Consider the following 24,921-nt stretch of genomic DNA (forward strand, 5'->3'; position numbering starts at 1 on the left):
AGCCCCAGGTGGCAGAGGAGTATGCTGACACCACAGAATATAAACTAAGTAAATAAATAAATTTCCCCAAGGGCGACTTTCTCCTCAATATTTTTTATTTGCTTTTTGAGGTTCGAAGTATGTCGCACGCCTTATTGTTCCCTGGAGGTGGATGAATAATGTCAGCAATATTCAGCTTTCATATCTGGGAACATCATAACAAGAGAGCAGACAGCAGTCCGGGGACGGGAAAAAAGCCTTCAATCATGAAGTTCGTCAACAGCAGCTCCTCTTATTAGGATAATGTGATGGCAGTGAAACCCAAATTGTACTAAATAATACTTTACAGGTGTAAATATTAGATTATCACCTTTTTAGGAACTCAGAAGCAGCCAGAAGGTACATTTTACTTCCAGAAATGTTGAAAATAAGAAGCAGTGACAAGAGTCTTCATCCATGTGTGCAGCTCTGTGAGGCTGTGCTTGGAGCAATGATATTATGATAACAGTTTAATAATGGTGATCCTAAGCAGGACCAAAGCAGTTCATTCACAGACCAACACTGACATCCTCAGAGTCATACAGCCTGCAGATTGAAGTGTCAATCAAAACCTAACTTTGTATGTGTCGAGCTGCTTACTCATAAGTGTGTGACTGAGTTCCGGCAAGGTGAATAGGCTGTTTGGGAGAGCGATTGCCGGTGGGTCTGCTGGCTAAGCTCACCTTCACCTTGTCCTGTAGTGTGAACACCTCTAATGCACATGTGCCAAATTTAGCCTCTCCTCTATCCACAGCTCGTGATTCTTATTCAGCCCACAAGCGCTCGCTATCGCAATGATTTGGATGCTGAGATGGTAGCCTGCAAAACAAGCAATAACTAATGAATGTTTCTATTTTTGGCCCAACAGAACTGGTTCCAATGCATCATCATTGTACTTAACATTCAGTCTTGATCGAGACTATGATTTACTGTCAGCGATTTTCATATTAGTTGATAATAACCTTGAGAGAGTGATGGAAATTTTATTTTTACATGAGCCCAGCCAAATTACCATCATCTGCATCATGATTCAAATTTCCTCTGCTGTAGAGAGAGGATGATAGATGGAGCATTGAAGACTGAAGGAACAAACCAGCTTAAAGGCAGACCGAGACACTGGAGAGGTTCGGAGTTTCAGAGTGAGTGCTCGTGTCAGGATGTGACAGTTTGAACATCAGGCTCTCCAAAGGGGCCAGCATCAGCAGGTTAAAACTGAAGGCTGATGAATAAGTGGGAAGGGGGGTTGATTGGATTATTCACATCCATAATGATCACAAACTTCAAACCAACTCAAAAATATTTAAGTACTGACTCTGTAATGGAATGCCTATCTATCCAGAAAGTGCCCCACCTCTCATCCAGTGTCTGTGGGGATAGGCTGACATTGGCTGGATTAATGGGATTTTATTGGGCATCGGCCCTGCTTTTGGAAGGGTAAACACTGCAAACTCAAATTAGAGCATTTGCTACGGTTCAGGGGAGGCTACGTAATGTCTGAAAAAAGAACCCCAGAGACTGAAGCTGAGAATGAAGCGTCAAGTTCACTCGTGGGCCTGCATGTGATTTTTGTTTTTGGTGCTTCTGCTTTCCCACACTGTAATTCAAATCACCACAGTGCTCCAATGGTTTTGGACTATTATATACTCTTTTTATGATAATTTATGGAATATATAAAACTGCTGAAATACTCCTGCTCCTATGAAAACAGTAAACCTGACAGGAGAAAGAGACAGATCTCTTAAAAAGTCTCTTAGAGGCATTTCTTAACAACTGCAGATTCCAAGATCATTAGATCAAACAGCAACCCTCAGATAAGAGGAAATTTATACGGATGTTAAAAAACAACCCAGGAACTACCAGGGTTCAAGTCTGTCATAAACTGGAAACTGCTGGAACACCAGCATCACTGTCCAAACTGAAGAGAGTTTTACATCGCCATGGACTGAGAGGGTACAGACAAAAAAAATAGCTTTTGCTCCAAAATCAACACCTTCAAGCTTGCAGACATTTGCAGTGGTGAACATAGAAAAGCCAATTCCTTCCAGAGACAAGTTTTATGGTCCAGCAGGACAAAGATTAAGCTATCTGCCCTAATCCCAAGATGTATGTTTAGAAGCGTAAAGGTGACGATTTCAAACCTAAAAACACGGTACCAGCTGTCAAGCACGGTGGTGGTGGTAGCATCATGTTCTGGGTCTGTTTTACTGTCAGTGGTACTACTACATTGCTCAAAGTAGATGGAACAATGAAGGAGGAGGATTACAATCTCTTCAAATTAATCTCAACTGAACAGCTAGACAGTTAAAACAGGTACAGAGTTGAGTGTTCAAACAGGAAATGATCACAAACATGTTAATCAAAACTGGTTTTGGAATGAATAAATCAGTCTAGCATTAAACTTATGAAATGGTTTTCCCAAAGCCCTGACATCAACTGTATTGAAAATTTGTGGATTATGCTTAATAGCCAGGTCCATGCCAGGAAACCAACCACTTTATTCTTTCAAGAAGAGTGGTTGATCTACATGTGAGTGTATGTAAACCTCTGCCTACAACTGTAAAGCTGCATGGTTGTAATTTGGAGAGATGAGTCAGGCGTCTCAGCTGGTAGTGGCTCTGTCAGACTGTTAGAGATATCACCGAATATGCACAGCACACCACAGCTTTTTGTCTGTGGTCTGTCCATTTTTGATTGCATTATGTAGGAAAACATCTGATAAGATCGCAGCCTGTGGAAATGGGCTCAAACGGCACTGCACAGTGAAAATAACAAATCCACTATCTGATACTGCAACAGCCGGCAGACATCTGCAGACCTTTTCATGCTGATTGTGTTTGTCTTTCTTGTGCTCCTTTTCACCCCCTACCTCAAAAATATTTACCTAGCTCGTGTGATTTGTTTTGGACATGGGCTTGCATGTCTCTCTCAGCTCCTATTGAGAGTGATGTACACACAACTTATCTTACAAATGCAGAAGAAGAAGCAAACAAATTCGAAGAATTTCCCATTTGGAAATGTAAACACAGATGCAACAATGGGGACCTGAGGTATTTGATGATTAGTTACAAATAAGACAAATTTGGCTCTTTTGATACGTCTTTCTTTGGGTAACAAAGATTTTACTATTCAAGATGCATAGCTGAATTATATGTAGGATTATTATGAAAACTCTGTTATCTCTGATGTAGGGGATTTCAAGCTGCATTAGTGTAAATCTCCTATTATGCACTCCATCAGCTTCTTTTCTAAAGCCTATAAGCTGTGTTAAAGCTACAATCACTTGCATATTTGCCTTTTAACAATATCTCAGTTTACATTAGCTTATAAGAGGACAAAACATACAAAGAGACATGTTTTTCGAGACATTTGACCAAAGAGTGAGAATACTAAATTAATTTCATTTAAAAACAAGCGATTAAAATATTTGCCGCTTGATTGGCTAAACACTGAAATTTAGCATGACTAAAGATCTGAAAACTCTCATGATTATTTTGTCAAAAGGTTTCTTCTTATAGAACATACATCACCAAATGTTTTTGACTGCTTAGTATAGATGTGGATAGATGTATAGATGTGACTGGCATAACACCCACACAGTAATGTCAAAAGTCTTTTTTTGCAGATTTAAGGTCATGCCAAAGCATCTCAATTAGATTTTAGTTCATGCTAGCTGGGCCCACGTCCTCAATTTAGGTTTGACAGCATTTTAGTAGATAATGAATGACATGAATTAAGCTGCGGTTTGGGGAAGGCCTCCAAAGGGACTGGCGGCGGCTCCCAGGCCTAGCAGATTCCCATGTACTAAATTGAAGTGAAGAAGTTAAAGAATTGGAAAGGGGAAGGTGGGTGGGGCACGTAAACCAGAATGAAAAGCTTGTAGAACTGGGGGAACATATATAGATAAGAACCGGAAGGAGCATGTTTGGAGACGTGGTCCCGCTTCTGAAATTTTGGTTCACATAAGGGCACTGTATAGATGTGGTTTAATAGTTCATTCACTCATTAAGGCCAGGCAGTCTAGACTTCTGTTGTATGATAAAATCTTTCAGATTGGCTGCTGTGTGACATCATTTATAACAAAAAAAAAAAAAAAGGAAAGCCATCAAAATTGATTTTGCAGACATCGGTTTCTGTTTGCAACACTGATTTTCTGTTGACCAGTATATTTGAATTTAATAAGTAGAGTGAATCTTTCGGCTCCTTTCAGGAAGTCACACGCTTTAGTCACTGACGTTTCTGATGGTTGTCAGACTTTTTGGTTTACTTTCCAGTAAATTAAACATCTAGTGGATTTGGACAGCTCAATATTATTAATGTTACTTTGTGCTCTGTGATATCCTGATGGACATTTTTCATTCTGGAATATTGTGATAAGAAATTTCTAACCACTTTCTAATGTGTTATAGAATACAGATCTGATTTTTTTTAATCAGCACATTAATAGATGTTGAAAAGAATTTCATCTACAGTCTCAGTTTTCTACAGTTTTTAGAGAGAATTAAAAGTTGACCTGAATGAAGACGTTATTCAGACTTAACTTTCAACCTTCTTCCCACAATCATCAGCAGGAATCTGCCCCATGGACCATTCTGAGTTCACTGAGGAGTCACTGCTCCCCAGCTTCTTTCACCAGCTGCCTCACCAAAGTTTTGTCTTGACCTTGACTTGTACGCACATCTTCACATCTGTCAGATTGGCTGCCCTCCAGACACTTGTGAGGTTTTACCTGGCACATGCCTCGGGACTTCCAGCTGTGATCATGATTTTATTGTCTTTGCCCAACATGAGCTTCCGCTCCTTTTTAAAAGCTAATGAACCTTTACATCAGAGCTTACTGTGACCTGAACCCTTATTTCTTCGCTGTTGTGGTACACTAGTCTTTGTACTTCATCACTTACATGCAAGGCTTTTAATTGATTGACTGAAAGAGGAAAAATGCTCCAACACCTGAACATCACGCCTTAATGGTCCTATAAAGACTTTTAAGCTGAAGGTCTTGGAGGACATGGGCCATGTACTGTAGGTTCAGGAGTAGAAGCTACATCTTACTGTCCAGTCATTCAAGCATGAAATTGAATTAGTCACTGGACAATTGCTGCCATCTAAAGGTCAGACGGTTACCTATATTTATAGCATAGCTGAGGGTATGCACAGCACTACAGTGCTATAATATAATTTCTTCTTGTAAAAACAAGAACTTATAAAAAGACTATATGTTACCTGCAATGTAACAGCTTTTTAAAGACACAAAACAAACAAGGCCTGCAATCATGAAATTTCTCATATTTTAATGAGCTTCACAAAGTACAAAACTAATTATCATTTGCTTTTTTTGAAAACTACCCTTGTAAGCAGTCCTCCATGGCCTTCAGCTCCTGTAATTCATGGCAGTGTGGACCGCAGTGAAGGCAGAGAAGTCGCCTGACCTTGGAGATGACGGAGAGAGCTGCCCCTCGGGAACCACTGGGACAAGGAGAGGAAAATGACGCAAAGGTTGTTATTTCTACAAATAAAGAGAGTCAAAAACAGAACGTAGTAGAAGTTATGAGACTGTGACGCTTTAGGCACTTGGCTCAGGTACGGTTTGTCGTCTTATTAAACCAAGTATTCTAAGTTTAGGCAATTACTCTGACAGCTGCAGTGTGACTGCACATTTAGCACTAGACACTAAAAAAGAAGGAACGCAACCTGAAATTTTTTTCTGCCCACTCTCTGCACAACTTTTCTCACCCATTGAAGTGTAGCTGTGCTAATTTGAAGAGTTGTCGACCCAGTTCGACGCTTTCTTTTCCAAACTGGGAGGCAATGGCTACAGCGCTTCGCTCCAGATGGGATGCTGCACTATTCCAGTCACCTATAGAAACAGCAGAACACAAACAAAGCAGTAAGAAGACTGCAAAGATTATGCACAGATGCTTTTTGGAGGTTTTTTTTTAACTCCTCAGGGTGTTAAAAACACAAACACCATTAACCACACAGCTCATATGCAAATACTCCACATCATTATTATGCGTACCCAGAGAAGCATAAGCTCTGGCTGTGGCATCAGCTAGCTCCCCCTGTAGTGGGTGTGTCTCTGCAAGGATGAGACCAGACTGACACAGAGTCTTTTTTAGAAGTCTTAGGGCCTCACCTGGGGGAGGGTAGAAGAGAAGAATCACATGACAGTGATGTATTTCTATATTTGATTAGATTTGGATGTTTATTTTTTATTTTTTTACAAGCACCTGGCCTGTCTGTCTCCATGAGTTCCACAGCCTTCTCCAGGTTAACCCTGATCTCCTGCAGACTGTTGTTCACGTCAGATAAGGACATACAATGACTGCAGGATGAGCGTGAACATACAAATCCGGCTTCTCTGTCCTCACTCCTTTTCTGAAAAGTATTTACAGTATTTTTAAATGATTAACATGGAAATGTCAACAGACATTGGGCAAATGGCCAGAAGAATGGACGGATCAGTTTCCTTTAAAATTCTTTCATTTTCCCCCCCATCGTATCTAATTCAGGCTCATGGAGGGCTGGATATCAGCAGTCACAGGGCGAGAGGCTTGGCATACGCCAGACAAGTCGTCCTTTGGTCACAGGGGAGAAATAGACAACAATTCACACTCACATTCACACCTATGGTCAATTTAACATCACAAATCAATATAGCCCCGTACATGTTTTGGACTGTGGGAGCAGTTCAGAGTGCCCAGAGAAGATCCACAAGGACATGCCACACAAAAAGCCTCCAGTCGGCAAGTGGATTCAAACCCCTGTGAGCTGTGAGGCAAACCACTGCACTTATTGAATTTAGGGTCACAGAGGGGGCTGGAGTCTATTCAAGCTTTCATAGGATGAAAGAAGGGGTGCACCCTAGACAGGTTGCCAGTCCATCACAGGGCTAACACCGAGAGACACACAACCACACAATCTGACATTTAAACGTACGTCGAGAAGTAGAATTAATAATTAACTAACCAGCATGTTTTCAATTGCAACACTGTGCCCCCCATTAATCCTGAAAAAAGTCAATAATGATCTCATACTTTGAGAGATCCTTTGCACTTGATGCACAGGAGTCCAAGATCTCTGCCCTCAGCGCCTGGCTCCTGCTGTCTGGGCTCCTCCACGTCCTGCTGCTGTTGGCTACAGGCCTCACACTGACACAAGAAATAGTACTGCTCTTGCAGAAGACAACGGCGTTCCTGGGTCACCATCCTGCTGCTATGAGGACCTGAAGGGAAAATAAAATGAATGGTGAAAAATTGCTTTTATACACAAGGTTATGATACCATATTGATTCTAATCTATCTAAATGTTCCATCGTACATCATACCATAGCAGTGCAGGATCTCTTGTCCAGGAGTGATGAGCTTGGCTGCTCTGACTGTTACAGTGACTCCCTGCGCCTTGTGCCTCCATTCAGCTTCACCCCCACTGAAGTCTGCAGACAGAGCTGAACCAGAAGGCTCAATAATGCCTCCAGTGCTGAACACCAGGCTGGTGTTGGGGCAGCAAGAGTGATTGAGAAGACTAAGAGTCGGGAATACTGCAGTAGCAATGCGAATTTCCCTGTTGGACTGCACCGGTGAGTTTGTTGCTCCTGTGAGATGCAAAAAGCCAAAACAAAATGCAATTAGAAAAAGGGACCTCCTGCGTAGTCGACACTACAGAGTATTCACAGTTGCAAAAATCAATAAGAAAAGTTTTATATATCCTTAAAATCCTTTTGAAGCAAAAATCTCCTAAATTTTCTGGTTGTGACATCCTAAAAGTAAACCTCTGTGGTCTTCTATGATAACCTGAAACTGAATTTTTGACCCAACAAGCAGTGTAAACATGTCCCATCATCCAAGCATGTTTAAATTGAGTTCCTCTTTAACTTCATTCTCACCCACATTTTTTATTACTGTTTTCATTCCACTGAGTTAGAAAAAGAAGCAAAGTGAGTGCACTGTAAATCTTCCTCTGAAAGCGTCTGCTGTGTTGTCACACCTGAAGCACCTAAAAAAGACTTTTATGCCAGTGGAATCGTTTTTAGTTGTGTCATCCATCAATTTCATTAAAGAGGGAACACGATTTTCTTTCTCATTTTTCTGCCTGTGACACGCAGCTGCAGCTGTTTATTCTAACTACACTCAATCTGAGCCAACTTAACAACACATTTTGCGCCTGCAGTCACCTGTGTCTTGCAGCACGACTATTGCCTGGGCGTTACACCTCAGCTGTAGGATGTGCTGTAGAACTGCACTTCCCAGCATCCATAGCTCTGCATTCCAATCAGCGTCTCCTCCCTCCTTGTTTGGTCCCTGTGGGGTATGGCTCCATGATACAGGTGGTGGTCCTGCCTTGCTGAGCTTCAGGTAGAGTGTTGCTGCGGTGACCGCACACATGAAACGCAGAGCAGGGCTGTGGTGATTCAGGTGGTGCAGCAAGTTATACACATTCAGGTAAGAGCCCCCATAGGATGACGTAGAAGGATCACTCGAGTGATTATTAAAACACTCTTTGTGCTTGTCTCTGATTGGCTCCCTTGCTAGTAGAAAGTTTTTTAACCCTGCCTTGAGAGCTAACCTCAGGGCGAGCTGTGACATAACGCCCATCGCCATCAGATCTGCTCCCAGCGCACACTCCCAGCGATGATGTTCTTCCCAGGCTTCCTGCTGACAACCAGTTGAACAGTATCGGCTGTAGCTACACCTGTCACATGGTACAAGAATCAGCGTTTCAGTCAAACACCTATGGCAACGCCTGTCCTCCACTCCAAACAACACTTCTCTCTCTCTGCCATACCGTCCCACCTTCCCTTTCACCTCCTCCATTCCTGGTAGGAGGACACAGCTGTATGGCCTGTCAGTGAGAATCACCTCCCCGGCTGCTATTCTATTTACAGCCACCAGGTGTCGACCTTTCTCCACAGTGGAGTCAACAACAACTTGAGGACAAATCCCAACTGTGAGAGGCCCAACAGATGGTGAATTTGCTGTGTCTGAACCTTTACAATCGTTTGAGGCAGGGTTTTGATCATCCTCCCTTCCCTTTTCATGTACAGAGAGATGTTTAAAGCACAGAGTGCGGCGGTCCTCCAGTTTGTGTAAAAGATGAGAGGGATAGCCATTCTTCACGGCTCTGTCAATGTCATCAAGGCATTCCTGAGGAAAACAGAAAAGCTGGAGCGTAAACAATCACAAAATCAAAGACTGTGAGCAAAACATAGAGATGACAGACTTTTTACTAACTCATGAATTCTGCACTGAACCGGAGGGGTAAGGCTTAGAAACCTGTCATAAGAAGACTGAGAAAAGGAATACTGGAGGCATTTTTAAGGACAGTAAGCAGTGCTGTGAATGCTACATACAGATTGTACACAAATAAGCACTTTTATGATTCTGACCCATTTCACACGCCTGCTAAGCTGTTGCAAGGTTTTACATATGAAGTATGATTCTGCCAGTTACAGCTCTGGCTATGGTTAGGTAGCCTAGCTATCATAATGATGGTCTGTGCACTGTCTGTCGAATAGGCAGCTGAATTAGGGGGGTCAAAGAAGGTCTAGTCCAGGGGTGCCCAATCCCAGTCCTCGAGATCTACTATCCTGCAGCTTTTAGATGCATCCCTACTCCAACACAGCTGAATCAAATGGTGTGATTACCTCTTCAGCATGCCATCAAGTTTGGCAAAGGCCTGATAACAAGCCATTCAGTTGATTCAGGTGTGTCAGAAGAAGGAATGCGTCTAAAAGCTGCAGGACGGTAGCTCTCGAGGACTGGGATTGGGCACCCCTGGTCTAGTCAATGCACTGACACACACATCATTCACAGCTCTCTATTCTCATCAAACCTGCTGTTGTCTATGTAGAGGACTCGGAAAAGAGCAGTTTAGATTTAGGCCAACATGAATTTGAGAGAATTTTAGTGTGAGGACAGCATTTGAGTTGGTGTGGTGGTTGTGATTAGGATTTGCTTTAAGTCTGATGTTGAGAGTTTGTACCACACACTTAAACCCGAGATTGACAGTCAATGTGATTCAAAAATACTTTGTTTAGTCAAGGGACTGAGTATATATTGGAGAGATAGTGTACATATACTGGATTAAGGATGTTTAAGATGGTGCACGCAGAAGGAAAAAGGTGGAAGACCACAGAGAAGATTCATGGACTGCACTGAAGAAGGATGTTTAGAGGGTTGGTGTGATAGAAAAAGGATGTCAGGGAAAGGCTGAGATGGAGACAGATGATCTGCTGCAGCAACGCCTAAAGGAAGGAGGAGTAGAAGCAGAGGAAGGAGAAGAAAAAGAATCTGCTATGATTCCAAGAAGAGAAGTTAAAGAAAAAAAGCAAAAGAGTTCATTTTGTTCTGCGATCTGAACCTTGGATGAATGAAATATGCAGTAGTGCATTCTTTCCTTGTTGGATAGGTTTACTGTTGACTCATGGCACAAACGTTAAAAACCACGGCGGGTTTAGACCTATAATCCCAGTGATTATGGTTAGGATAATTAACTAGTTTTGTTTTAACTCTTTCTTAATCCATTAGGAGGACCCTTTCTGAACTGAGTGGTTCCTCTCATATGTCAGGTCTGCTTATAGAACAAAATGACTGTTTGCATCAGATATTAGTGAGGGTGGTCTCTGCTTATAGAGCTACCCTTGGAAAAACCTGAAAACTATTCTAATAGTCGCCAAACCACGTCTTTATTGACATATACAGAGGTGTCAAAACTCCTCATTACGGATACCGGGGAGGTTGTTAAATGTCATCTTTATTAGAGAAAAGAATTAAAGCCAAACCAGATGGGGTTCGGTTTAGACAGTTATCAAGATTTTGCTAAACATGCACAACTTCATAAACTAGAATATCTAATTCACGCTTCCCATTTGAAGGTGTTAAAAATTTAATAAACTGATAATAACTTATTTGACATGTTAGGCTTAAACATGAGAAACTGCAGGAATTACTGCTTTTTAACTTCGCTCAGTTGAACTTTTTTAAAATCTTTTTATTCCTGTTTTTTGGTAGATTAATGTCCTCCCACAGACACTTCCTAACCATACAGGCTTATTATACATCAAGTAATGGAGAACAGGGTTGTTACTGTGGACTCAGCTGGTGCTTCAAAACTCTTACCTGACTTGTGAGGGGAGAACAGTGTGGAATTAGCAGTCAAAGGTATTTTATAACAGCTTCAAAAGTAAGTAGGATAAATGAATGCCCTGTACAGTTTTGACTTAATCCTAGTGCCTGGCACAAGTTTGAGAAATAGGATATTAAAAAATATTATAATGCCCGATATTTTTTTATTTAATGAATCATGAAAAAAATCATTATAGAAGATGAGCTCCTGGTTGCAAAGCACCCGCAGAGGTACAGTGACTTATAAATGGTTCCAGGTAAAGCTTCTGTGATGGAAACGGGTGTGATGTGAGGAACATGGGTATCCTTCCTGTTGGCCACAGCAAGAAAGTCTTCAGCATTGTTAAAAAAAGAACACTTATGCAGTCTTGTGTGCAGATCATCAACCATTTGCATGAGGATTTGAACCAGCACGTTTTTCTGTGCAAGCTTCCTACAGGCAATTGTAGCTCACACCATGACAACACTAGCCAACCACTGAGCACAGCTGGTTTTAATGGTGAAGGTGGCACAGACTCACCTGGTAGTGCTGCAGATGGTAGAGCGTAGCAGAGCGGTTGGCGTAGCACAGAGACAGCTGCTCCGAAGTACTGGGAGCAAAACAGATGCCCTGTAATAACAGGAGACAGTCGAGGTAGGGGTTTATGGTGGGCAGTGTTTTCATGTTTAAGGTGCTTAATATCAAAGGCATGCTTACACTTTTAGAGTCAAAATAAAATCCAGATACACCTCAGATGTAACAGCGATAGTCACCAGCGTAGTATTTCTTACTTAACTTACATCAGAGCTAGTATTTCACATTGTTTCACTGTCTCAGTGTTTACACACCACTCTGCATTTAATCATTGCTTATTATTAATCTCTGGCTTTATTCCACAGTGTGTCTTTTGTCCTGTCTTCCCCCCAATCACTCCATTGCAGCATATAGCCACTCTCTTACTGAGCTTGGTTCTGCCGGATGTTTCTTCCCGCTAAAAGAAAGGATTTTTTTTAACTTAATTAAAGTATCTAGGGTGCCTACAGTCCCAGAGTAAGATATAATATTGTTTCAAATTTACCTTTGAATAGTGCAGAGCAGCTGCAGTGTAGTTTTTAGTCTTGAAGCTGGAGTTTCCCCTCACCCTGCATTTGGCTGCTAGCTCTGCATCCTTCTGTACTGAATATACTGCAGATTCTTGCTGCAAGAAGTCCAGATCATCTTGTCTGCAAAAACAAAAAGAACCCTTTAATAATACACAGAAACACAAAATAGGTGCAGAGCACTGTTCAAAAGCTTTTCCTGGACTAAAGTCCAGTTCAAGTGGTCCAAGCTGTTGCAGCTGCCTCAGAACTACCAGTCAGTGTAAGGTTAATAAAATAGGTTCGTAGTCTTAAATTCATTGGTACTACATGAGCTGAACTGGGTGCTTACCTCACGAGACTTAGACCACATCTGAAAACGTCATCTATTTCAAGCAGGGACGTAAACTGTTCCTTTAGTTTGGGCTCGAGAGCGCGCCACTTCTGTGCCACGTGATCTTGCCACTGAACGCACGGCAGATCCATTATGGATTACAACAGAACCGCGTCACCCTGCTGACAGGACCGCAGGACCGGAGAGTAGTTTGGGTTTGTTTTGAATTAGTTTCACATGAGCTCTCAGCGCTCTCAGCACAGCTGTCACGTTAGAGTGGACCAAACTACAGTTCCCGGCAATATCTTTCACAATAAAATCAAAACTGCAAACCCGTGGCTGTTCAAAGACCATCCTGTATGTGAAAATTGAAAAATATTCTCCTTATTAGGTTAATGACACAATTCAAACTAATCACATTGTCGTAAAACAATATTTTTCGGTAGTATCCAAAAATAATTCTGAAGCTAGGTTTCATTTTAGAGGTTATAAAATTGCTTTTCGTGACTATTTTCAAGGCGCTTTTCACATTTTGCACCGGAATCTGATTTGCCATATGAAACAATATTCAATATTTTGATATTTGTAGTAATTCTGTGTGAGGGCAGAATTTAAATAAGTAAGTTTTGGAAACATGTGTTTAAAAGTAGTAACACAACTCTCCATACAAGTTGGATTACCTTTGGTGTTATTCAGTTTTGTTGCCCCTCGCCTTTGCAGTTTTGTTTTATTCATTTTTGGCTATTATACAAATACACACATAGTGGTGGTCACAGCTTTGTTGAATCTGTTTGTTGTATAAATACAAATAATGTAGTATGTATGTAGTATGTTTAGTTTTTAGACCAGTGCAGTAGCTACAGACTGAAACTATCAAATTAATATAATGTAACAGATTGGCAAAATAGTCAATGTCGTGCAGTGGCCTAGCATATCGTTTATTTTGAAGGCGTAAATGTGACACTTCCGGTCTTTTAACGTCTCGGCAAAGTGTCGTTTGCCTCTCTCCTATCGCGATAAGTGTCATGGCTTTTTTTGGAGCTACGTACCAGAAAAGCTAAACTCTGCAAGCTTTGAGATAAGCTTCACACGAGAGACATGAACGTACCTCTTACAAAAGGGGCGGTTGAAGTAAGCATAAACCTTAAACTGACTGAGCTGCTGTTTTCTCTTTGACTCCGTGTCTCAAGCTTGATTGTGGTGTGGTGTAACTTCAGGCTGCTACCCTGTGCGCTAATGTTTACCTTTGGTCCTAATGGTTCATCAGCTGTAGCATTACCAGATCAGTTAAAAAATAAACTTTGTTACCGGTTGATTTAAAAAAAAAAAGCTCTAAGAGCAATATTTGTGATGAAGAGCAAAAACAATCAGGCTGGGTCAACAGAACAATCTATTTTTGGGCTATAATGACATTTTACCTCTCGACAGTTTTTCGATAATATTTGACGTCTAGAGAAAGTGTTTGTCACCATCCACATGAGAAACAGAATAGATGGCAGTTTTGTCCAATGGTTGTTACACTGTAACTTTGCCTTAGCAACACTGTAATATATAATGAGGACAAACAGGCAGTTGTAACTAACGACGACTATGTGTGTTATTATTGATGTCTAGGCCCTGTGCAAAGGCTTAGATGTGGACAAGCCCGTGCTGCAGCTGCTGGTGAGTGGCTCTGTGGAAACCCACTTGTATTTCAGATTACATGATATGCATAGAAGCCTCTATTATAGCATAAGTACAGAGTATATGTGAGTATATATGAGTTATAATTACAATACCATCTGGAAACTAAAGAATTTAGGTCTAGTTTTAGATTACTTATATTTTTCTTTTTGCAGTGCAACTTGACTTAACATTCAAGCACAAGCACAGAATAAAGACAGCATTTCCTTTTTCAATTTTGTGAGTAAAGGTTTCATGTTAAGTATTCTACGTGTTTTATTTTGCATTATGTTTAAATACAACTATATATCATTCAGAAATTGTCACTAGTGGTCTTTTCAATGCAAACATTTGTTGTTAGTCTTTATGCAAAAACGACATAGTCAAGCAGAAGGCTCACAGTGTTTGGAGATGGAATGATCCAGTGATGTCATTGTGAAACACCTTTGCCATTGCAGATGGAGACGTAATAGAGATTGTACACGATGTATCAACAAGAACCATCTGATTTTAAAGTGCTTTAATTCCACAGCCACATACTGTTAGAAAGAGGAGATTTGTGAGTTTCATGTGGTTGCTGGTAGGTAGCAGTGACTACAGACATGCTCACAAAAGTATGAGACAAGTTTAACTCGGCAAGGAATATGTTGTATGGAATGTTACATATAGAGGGGGACACATTGAGAACTTCTCAACAGTGAAAGTTTTGTATGTAAAATTTTATGTACAGCCATGTTTTTTTAGTTACTGCAAGCTTCTATTTTCATTACTTTATAAAAGATAACCTTTAAAAATCAGATGATTCTTTTTGTTACGCTCTGTATTTTTTCAATTCTTTGTTACATTTGTAAAATGAATGAGCTTGCATCTCATCTTCTGATTTCATTGTATGATGGGCTCATTTTGAGCTGAGGCAAAGAGTGTTAACTCTGTCTCATGTGATAATTTCCTCTTCCTCACCTCTACAGCAGATCGTTTAGCATCTCATCTGTCCTCTGCTCTCTCCTGTTCTCTCCTCCTCTCACATCTCCTAATCACTAAAACAGCACAGTCAGCACATGCAGACAAAATGCCTTTCTTTTCATTAGTCTGTGTTATGCTTGTACTTGTGTGTTAAACAAACACATTCAAACACATGTGTCCACTGTACCTGTTTTGTGATTAGAACGTTTGATAACTTCTCAGCTAGGCTAGCTAGTTAAACATTTCCCTTCTTTACCGCTCAGAGCTTACAGATGAGGCAGCAGAACCCTTAGGTCCTGACTCATCTGCTATCTCTGTGGAGATGTTTGAGGGAAAGGGCTGCGTAAATAAATGCCTGCTTGTTATAATTGATTTTATTGCTTCTTTGCTGTCATGTGTAAACAGAGCGGTTTAATGATTCCTATTAATATATCTTGGGACCTTTTGTTGTTTTGATTTTGACATCTTTCCTTCCCTCTCTGTTTGTCAGAACATCCGTCAGATCAGTAATGCCTCAAGCCCACCCAGGTTCCGACTTATGATGAGTGATGGCCAGCACTCTCTGACTTGTGAGTGTCCTCCAGTAGTACAACAACTTTTAAATTTGGAAGTGACACCAGAAATAAAAGTCAAAGATAATGTGGAGGTCTTAAATACTAAGATATAGCCAGTTAAACTGTGATATTTCTTTTTCTAGAAATTATATATGAAAATTTCTGTGTATTTTTGTGTCTAGCTTGCCTGCTTGCTACCCAGTTAAACTATTTGTCTGAAGAGAACCTCCTGGTACCAAACTGTGTGTGTTTGTTGAAAAAGACCATCAACAACACTTTGGCTGATGGCAGGTATGTGTTGACTCTTTATTTCCTTTCTTCTTTTGTTTACTCATGTTTTCCCATTTGGTATAATTTTCACTTTGCTCCTTTTTTTTGTTCCAGGCGTGTGGTTGTTGTTATGGACATGGATATATTAAAGTCAGCAAAGGAAACTGGGGGGAAGATTGGAAATCCCACTCCTTATAATACAGATGGTATAGTACTTTTAAAGTGTGCATGGATGAAGGTAAGAAACTGTAATAAACAGCCTCTGGAAGCCCCTTATGGTGTTTGTTCCTCTTTTAGGTAAGACTTCATCTCCACAGAAGGTGTCATCAAGTACCTATGTTCCAGAGTCCCCTCCGTCTGCTGCCGTGCCTGGACCCTCCTATAGGAACTACAGCTGTGAGTTTTTTTGTCAAACACTTTGTATATGAATCATGGTAATATAAGATAATACTGCTGCCATTTCCTGCTTGTTATTTAGTCACTTGTGTGGCAGAAGCACCTTTTCATTGTGTTGACATCAGCACTACTTTATATCTCACTGTATCAGAATAAATCGCTTATAGTGCAAAACAATGGCTTTTGAGAACCTGAAGAAAAAGTGAGTGTACTTATTCATTTACAATATGTGCCATTAATTATATGATATGCAGCACTGTGCAGATGCTTTGAGGAACCCCTCATCTCTTCATATTTTGCCTCCAAGCAGCCAGATTTTCTTTTAGGTTTTTAAAGTGGTCTTGAGCAATAGTTCTCGTGTTTTTTTTCCTTTGGGTGTTGTCTTCATTTTCTCTAATTTTTCAGTCAGTCCTTGTAGCTGAGCATTTTCAGAGGAATGTTTTTTTTTGAGCCACTTACACAGACCTATCGATCATTCATGCATAAAACAGCAACTTAGCTCAATATATGAACCAGTTTTGCATCTGCACGTGACAGGCAACTTAGCAAAGAAATAATTTTAATTAGTATTTGTAGTTGAATCCCCCCAAAAAACAAGTCAAAATTTGAGATGCATAAAGTGGTAGTTTTGCATCAGTAGACGCAGGATCCAAAAGTTTCTTCCCTCAAAGTGACTCGATCTGCTGTGTGTGTGTGTGTGTGTACTGCTCACACATTTGGGAAACAACAGCAGTAAAAGCTTTGCTTTCAGAATGATCAGGATGAAGCTATTAATAGTAAGGCCAAAAACATGATCCAACAAGCCGCAACATTACAGTTTTTCTCAAATGCTAAAACACATTTCACAAACGTTACCACCAGGTCCCCCAATGTCCAAACACAACACCCTTCTCTAAAGCTACATAAACACAACCACACCTTCCCACTGCAAAACTCAAACTCCCACACCAAGAGAGCAGCTCGAAGCTGTCAAAACTGTAAACACTATACACAGCATTACACACTACAGCAAAACAATTGAAAACACAATGCTCAATTTGTGAGAAGGTTCTTTGTTTCATAACTGCCAATGCATATTTTAGAAACTATACAGTAACGGATCGTCGTAGATCTCTGCAGAGGATTACGCATTTAGATTTGTGAGTTTCATATGAGTAGTATAAATCTATAGAAAATCCTGCATGTACGTACACTACTGTAACACAACTCAATGCAAAAACAGAATCTATTGCACACAACAGTAATCTTGAAAACATGAACAGGGTGTGAAGTTTTTTTATTTACGTTATTCACACCACACACACACCACAATCACTGTGCGGCATCATGTCGCTGAGCTGTTGCTCGCATCTCGTCCGTAATGATGGTGCGAGGTTGTCTTGCTCTCCCTCCTGGACCTTCTCCTCTCCCATGTTGGCCTTCTCCTCTTCCTCGTTGGTCGCTCCTCTTCCTCCTCTCATTTGAAATCCTCTTCCTCATTGGCCTGCTCCTCTTCTTCCAGGGCCAGCTCTTCTCCCTCCTCTGCATCAAATTCCTCTTCCCCTGACTCTGCCTTCATCCATTGTGTTTGTTTGGAACCTTCAGCATACTGTGCACTCTGAACTTGCTTTTACATGTGGGTACAGCATTAGCAACAAGTGTCTTCAATTTTGAGTCATTGTGTGTAGTGAATGACGCCAGGTGTGTTCCCTGTGTTCAAAGATTGGTGACTGTGGCAAGCATTTTGCATCACATGGGCTTTCATTTGAGGATATGAGCAGAGTTGTTTTGCAACATGTGTTTTAGCAAGGAAAAATGTGTTTAGATTTATGAGTACAGAGGGTTGTGTTTTGTGAATTGTGTCTTCATGTGACATGTGTTTATGGTACTGGAATATGGTGGCTACATTTAGTAAATGTGTTTAGACTACTGGTCATTTGGGTTACAGGATTGGCTTTTGTGTTTTAACATTTGAGAAAAACTGTAAGACGGCCTGCTATATATAGTGTATGATCCCGTCATGCTGTGTAAAAAGCTCTGGTGGCATCATGTGGTGTTTGGCAGGACACCACTGGGTTGTGGTTTGGGGCCTTTGTGGTTTGGGCTTGTTCTGGTGAATCCAGCAATTGCTCAACATGATTGGTTAATGCCTTAGGCCCTTTTCAGTGTTCCTGGTGTCAGTACCAAGCAGTGGGGTGCATTGTCTGGCTGGAGGAGGCCACTGCCATAAGAGGGATTATGCTTGGTCTCTAACATTATATATGTAGGTGGTGTCAAAGTGTGCCAAGGCCTGAGGTTTTCCTGCTCTTGGATTATGGATATCATTACTTGCTTTGCAGATTACAGTATTTAATTACCTCATTGATTTAAAACAAGTCCTCATTTAGCCGTACTTACCACAAGGTCTTTAATGAGCTACAAATCATTTTTGTCATCTACAATTCATATATTGTAGTGGTATAGAGCACCTAATCATGTGTGTATAATATTAACAGAGAACAAAGGAGGGTTTTGTTTTAGCTTAAACATACAATATTTGGTCCAGTTATTTCAGGGACAATTAGAATATTATTTCTTAATAAAACCTAATCTTGCCAACAGAGGGAGCCAAGCACCCTTTAAGCAAATGCTGCTGACAGTTGATTTGCAGTCTTCTCACTGTTTTCACCCCAAACTGCAGCTATAATTTGGTGGAGAACAGAGACTTGGAAAGACATTGCTAACCAAACAGTACATCCTGATGTCCATCCCTTTGATATTCATAGCAGTTCAGTGTTCAAAGGCTGTAGTCTGGGGGTGGGTTAAGAACTAGATAAAGCAGGATCATAAGGCACACTGTGGTAGCCACAGGAAATGCTAAATGAATGGTAGACTGAAGTCGCTTTAGTCTAAGTACCTTTTTTCATAACACGTTGGGTACTTAAATCATATTTACAGCTCAGCCATCAGAGCGGCAAACTATCTTGTTGCCCACTGGCCACTGGGGGAGTCCATAACTCACTTCTTCCTCTATTTTACCACCAACCAGAGTTTTGTAACATTTTAGGAGCCCCAAATGATACTCACTTTCCTGCCACAGTAGCTGTTGCCATGTATCATGCCTAAAGTAGTCTGCATTTTATTGGATCTGCTTTTATTAGCTTAGCCTTTGTTTCACTCAGTTGTTTTATACCACCACCAACTACGCTTAGCATTGACATTGATTTTGTTATGTGGCAGAAACATACCCGATAGTCCTTCTCGGTGGAGGATGTAGGCATGTGGGTGGATAATGAGTGCTTAGTATATTGCGCGTGTTTGTGCATGTGTAGGTGTGTGTCTGTGTGCTCGTGTTGTGACTGAGGGAGCTTGTGTGGGCCGGTGGCTCCTCCAGTTCATGGCTTCATGAATATTGTGTTGTGGACTGAATCCTGTTGTTGCGGTGCACACGGAGAATCGGCGCGGGGGGGGTTGAGAGAGAAGTCAACTAATTTGACTCAGTAAAGACGAGGCTCCGTATTAACTAGTTCATCAGACTCCTTTCCTCATTACATCCTTTGATCTGTGTTGCTTCAGAGATTCAACCTGATAGATGAAAACTGCTCCTCTATTTAATTGTTCTGTTGATGAAGGGGTCTTGTGCATAAATTCTCAAGCCTTTTCTCCTTTTGAATGCGACTTAGTGATTGATTGTTTCATTATTTTTCTAAATTGCATTCTTACTAAGTCGATGCATTTTTGAGCGTTTCCAAGACTGCTAAATGCCACAAATCAAGCATTTCCATTGAGCTTTGGGTTATGTAATGGCTCATGGGGCTGTTGTTGTATTTGAGGGTTTTGATTCAAACCTCTGTGCAGACGTCCCAGTCTTTGAGCAACATACTGACTCCCTGGGTGCCTCCATTTGGCTAACTTGGCTCATTACTTCTTTCAATTATGTCTCTTTCTTGTACTGTAGCTCCGTGCAGCAGGGATCCTATTGGCAGAGAAGCCTAAGATGCAGGGAAGAGACACAAAGATGTAGGATATGTATTTACCAAACAGCACATCCTCTTTAACTCTTACACCATTTTCATGAGATGGCTATCACCCATGTAGACGTAAGGTTAAGAAATATTAAAACAAACATTTTAGAGGTATTAACTGAAACTCTACGACTGCTGCTCCTGTGCTTTATGTAGATATATATGTAGATATATTCATACATTAGAGCAGGGATGTCAGACTCTCTTTACATTATGAGCCACATACACTACACTTTGAACACTTAACCAGTGAAACGACATGATAAATTGTTAAAATTACAGGAAAAGTTCTAGTAGCTCCATGCCTAGACTGGTTTTCTTAATTCTCAGAAAATGTCTTTACTGTGGACCCACTAAAAATACGGAAATTTCTTTAGTTGATAGAGGACACCTTTCATGTGGGCCAGAATGAAGTCTTTGGTGGAACAATTCTGGCCTCCAGGCCTTACGTTTGACACCACTGCATTAGTGCATAATGAAACAAAACCCATTACTAAAACAATAGAAAAGGATGTCGCAGTGAAGTTTATTAATGGTTGGGCCAAACAATAATTCACTGTGCAGCTTTATACGACATGCATTTCTCCTGAATGAGCCCAAATACAAACACATACATGTTATCCATTTAAGAACTGGAACATATTTGATGATGCAAACCTAAGATCAGTTCTAAAATCACAGACCAGAGGACAGAGAGGACAGAGGAGTGAGAAACTGGAGGAAGTGTACAGTAATTGGCTGAATGGAAAGCTGCTGTAGGCATTGTGCTCTGTAGAGACTCCTGACCTTTGACACCTTGGGAGTAGGAGGATGCTGTTAGATAGACTTTTCCTGTTGAAGATTTTGTGGCATTTATTTTAAGTGTTTTGAGCGTCTAGTTGTTTGAGAGCACCTCTTAGGTTCGCAGTCCTCTCTCGCTTAAACATAACAGAACAGAAAAAACCCCAAAAAAACAGCAGTAGGTGTGAAGTCAGAGGCCACGACACAGTTGTCACAGGTAGTTCTGTGTTCCCATTTAAATATTCATCAGCAGCTATCTCTTGAAATAGTCTTCTCAAACTGCTTCGTAGATGATATTTAAATTCCAAAAAGATATCTGGACTCACTAAAGTGCGGTTAAAATAATATCCATAATTCATCACTAACCATTCTCTGTAGGTTTCTTTTTCCCCCACACAACTCTTTCCCTTTTGCCCTCACTCTGATGAACACACACACACACACACACACACACACACACACACACACACACACACACACACACACACACACACACACACACGTTTTCATTCTTTCTCATTCACGTTCTCTTTTTTTGTTATTATTATTTCCTTTTCATCCATACTGTATATTCCCCTCTTAGTGTATACTCATCACAGTCCGCTCTTTAACAACAGGAGCTGTCGAATATGGTATTGGCATACATATTAGAAGCCTGCATTGATCTAAGCCACAGAAAACGAGCATCCTTGATAAAGCTCTGCCCCCTCTTTGCTGTTTTTCAGTCCATTCCCGATTCCCACCACCTGTCATCTCCTCATCTTCTCTTTCGCCACCAGTTCTCTCTTCCTAACTCTCCATCCAGATAGCGTGTGTATGAATATTGATGTTAATTACCCCTCGGCTGAAAATAGCTGTTCAATCTGTGAATTTCCCCAAGGAATTTGATCATGAGGTGCACACACACACAGAAAGGAGGGTATCATCGAGGTGCATATTTGTTGTGCTTTACAACCGGAGCTTAAATCAGAGGGAGTGGTCTCGGTGGACCTGATTCGCTTTATCCCTGAAAATCCCCGCACACCCTCCTTTCCAAAAAATACTGCTGCTCAATATGGCATGTTATTCCTGCCAAAAGAAGCAATTGCATAAAAAATATTGTGTCAGCAGATAAGTGTTTGGGTTGAATCATACTGATGGGGCTGATGCTACTTCATTGTGGGAGGTGAGATAGCACCTTATGAGTCTGTGGGTTGGTCCAAACTGTTGTATCTTGCAAAGAAGAACACAAAACTTGTGGAGTTTTTTTTTTTTTTTTTTTTTAATTTTATACAAAGAAAACTTCGTCTTAACTTAAAAAAATACAGTTGTGTTGATTTATTTCTATGTGAGGTAGTTAAATTAGTCCTGAGTTGAGTATGCACATAACAAAGACAGAAATAAGATCAACGCTGCAAAATTAAATTCCATAAATTCCATATTATGCTATTGAATCACTCTCAGCTTGAGTAATTACACATTAGCATTCATATTGATATTTTCTGACAATTTTAGCATTTAGTGGTTGAAGTAGACACAGGACGAGAAATATGCAATCATTGATTATTAACCTCCCATATTCTCTCCTACTGATCTAGAATAACTGCTCTGTCTTTGACTCAGTCTAAGTTAAAAAATAATCATGGCGCATGAACATAATTAAGGCAAGTATGTTTGCTTTCTTGGCCATGAGACCGATAGTCTGATAACTAATTCAAATTATTCTTTCTCCTATGACTGAAAGGCACGTACAGATATAGTAATTATGAAATTAATAATTGATTGGCAGCCTTACCCGAAGAAGAAAAACATTTTTATTAATTGGCACAAACCGATGTTAACAGGGAATTAAGTAACTCTGAGCATGCATCTCTGATGGGAGAATTTAACTTTTTCAGGCGTTTTATTATTTTGGCAGCTGCTCACAGATCAGATGATAATACTACCACTAATGTTTAATCCTAGCTGAAATTTTTGGCAGCGTGTTTCAGATTGTATTGCCTAATAGCAAACTGGCAGGTGCTCTACCACTGTAGTTGGGCTAATAAATACCTCACAGTGGTTGGAGCTTTGATAGAGTTAATGAAAAACTATTAACAAGCTACTTTTGCAACATAAGAGACATAGCTTATGCAGGTATTAAATAGAATGGAAACTAATGTTTGGTAGTCTCACCGGATGTGGGATGTGGGATCGTGCTACATACGTTAATAGTCCAAGTTTTAAACCTATAAATCAACAGTAAAATAACACTGAGAAAATCAGCAAGTCTTCTCGTTTCAGAAGTTTGAACCAGCCAGTGTTTGCCATTTCAGTTTGAAAATGGCTTTTGTGGTGAATCCATTTCCAAGATTGTTGATGATCTCTTTCAGCAATATTAAATTACCATGTTGTTAATGTGCAACACTCTTTTAAGTATCTTCTTTGTGTTTCAGCTCCCAGAGGCAGAGGAGGAAGTTTTACGGGAAAAACACCCATGAAAGCTTCTCCCATGAAGGCCTCAGCTATTAAAGCATCACCCAGTAAGGGCTTAACTATGAAGGTTTCACCCATGAAAGCTTCGCCCATGAAGGCCAACAGCGCTTCTCCAGGTTCTTCAGCAAAAGTGAATCCTATTGCAAGCCTCAACCCCTACCAAAGCAAGTAAGTGCAAGTGATCTCGGTCTAAATTTGCTCACTTTTATATACATCAGGGGTCTAAGACTCGTTTTAGCATGCAGCTCAAATGTATTTTAAGTTGGTCAGACCTAGGAGACAGTGACTATAAAAAAATAAAGAAAACCAAATGCTTTCTAATTATTTTAGTGTGAAGATGAACCCTTAGATTGTGAGGCATTCAATTTTAACTGTCCAGTTTTGTATTTATTTCCACATTCAGTCGTATGTCATTACAAAGAAACAGAACTGTTGGAACGTGCTGACATGTCTCTGTAGCTTAACCACCTTACTTTGGTGTATTATGGTGGGCGGTAGATAGTGTTGTTGTATCTCAGAAGAATATAAAACAGATAAATCAAACATCTGGGTAAAAAAAAATGAACAATTTGGACATTTTGCTGTGGGCAGGATTGGACCTTTTAGTGGCCACTTGTACCTTACATTAGACACCCTTCACATGCATGTACTGTGTGTGAGTTAAGTTCTGTAGCAGATCATTGTAAAGTTGTGAAGTTGAATCTGACTTGCCCATATTTCTTCCTAATATCCAAACAAACTTTAAGCTGTATATGTTTATGATTTCACTTTGATTTTGTTGCTTTTCTGCTCATCAGCTAAACTACTTTCTCTCACGCTGTGACTCTGCTTCCCCGCTTGCTACCATTTCTTGGTAGCACTTTGGGGCATGTGTTGACGCATGCATGTATGAGCATTCATTTTTTTTCGCTCACAATGTGTGTGGCTGTGTGAACTTGAGTGTGCATATGTTATACAACCCATTTGCATGGAAATGAAATGAAATGATCGATATTGCCTTGGAAACGGACACTTTTGCAGCAGGTACTGCTGGGTCTTTATGGTCTGCTGCTGAGGTTTTGATTTTGTTATTTGGCCCGGTGGGGATTTGGCTAACCACGTTTTTTCCCTTTTCCTTCCCTCTTACAGTTTCACCTCCAGGGTTCGCTTTTACTGCACCCTCCCCCCCACCCTCATGTTTCTTATCGTTTCATTAGGCATAAGTCTCTGTCTCTGACCTTAAAGTTAGCTACAAAAAGACAAGAGCACAGAATAACAAGCTCTAGTTGTAGTGAAGGCACCCTGTCAACTCTCTCTGTGTTTGGGCACTGATAACGTAGCACTGTTTG

The 24,921-nt window shown here is 40.5% G+C and overlaps 2 protein-coding genes across 3 annotated transcripts in view; one reads left to right on the top strand and one right to left on the bottom strand.

Moving 5' to 3' along the window:
- Window positions 1–5,202: 5,202 nt before the first annotated feature.
- Window positions 5,203–12,817, bottom strand: smyd4 (SET and MYND domain containing 4). Of its 2 annotated transcripts, XM_085420812.1 has the most exons (11): window positions 12,550–12,817; window positions 12,197–12,341; window positions 11,659–11,748; window positions 8,800–9,158; window positions 8,189–8,706; window positions 7,343–7,609; window positions 7,053–7,240; window positions 6,246–6,393; window positions 6,035–6,151; window positions 5,749–5,872; window positions 5,203–5,481 (listed from the first exon to the last, which is right to left on the bottom strand). In XM_085420812.1, exons 1-11 carry the CDS (start codon window positions 12,681–12,683, stop codon window positions 5,358–5,360), a joined length of 2,214 nt encoding a protein of 737 aa, XP_085276938.1. In that variant the 5' UTR covers window positions 12,684–12,817; the 3' UTR covers window positions 5,203–5,357. The 2 variants fall into 2 exon arrangements, with proteins under 2 accessions (XP_085276938.1, XP_085276937.1); XM_085420811.1 differs by having other exon boundaries at window positions 5,219–5,481; window positions 8,189–9,158.
- Window positions 12,818–13,518: 701 nt separating this feature from the next.
- Window positions 13,519–24,921, top strand: part of LOC146660781 (replication protein A 70 kDa DNA-binding subunit-like) — a 47,766-nt gene continuing 36,363 nt past the window's right edge. Inside the window, exons 1-7 of the mRNA XM_085420813.1 lie at window positions 13,519–13,662; window positions 14,146–14,193; window positions 15,647–15,725; window positions 15,893–16,001; window positions 16,095–16,186; window positions 16,278–16,376; window positions 23,554–23,761. Coding sequence (XP_085276939.1) covers window positions 13,630–13,662; window positions 14,146–14,193; window positions 15,647–15,725; window positions 15,893–16,001; window positions 16,095–16,186; window positions 16,278–16,376; window positions 23,554–23,761 — 668 coding nt within the window. The 5' untranslated portion in view covers window positions 13,519–13,629. The remainder of the gene's footprint in view (window positions 13,663–14,145; window positions 14,194–15,646; window positions 15,726–15,892; window positions 16,002–16,094; window positions 16,187–16,277; window positions 16,377–23,553; window positions 23,762–24,921) is intronic.

This window comes from Rhamphochromis longiceps, linkage group LG10 (genome assembly GCF_057381845.1).
Source record: "Rhamphochromis longiceps isolate RC_006_pf linkage group LG10, R_longiceps_female_GT1.1, whole genome shotgun sequence".
Taxonomy (NCBI): domain Eukaryota; kingdom Metazoa; phylum Chordata; class Actinopteri; order Cichliformes; family Cichlidae; genus Rhamphochromis; species Rhamphochromis longiceps.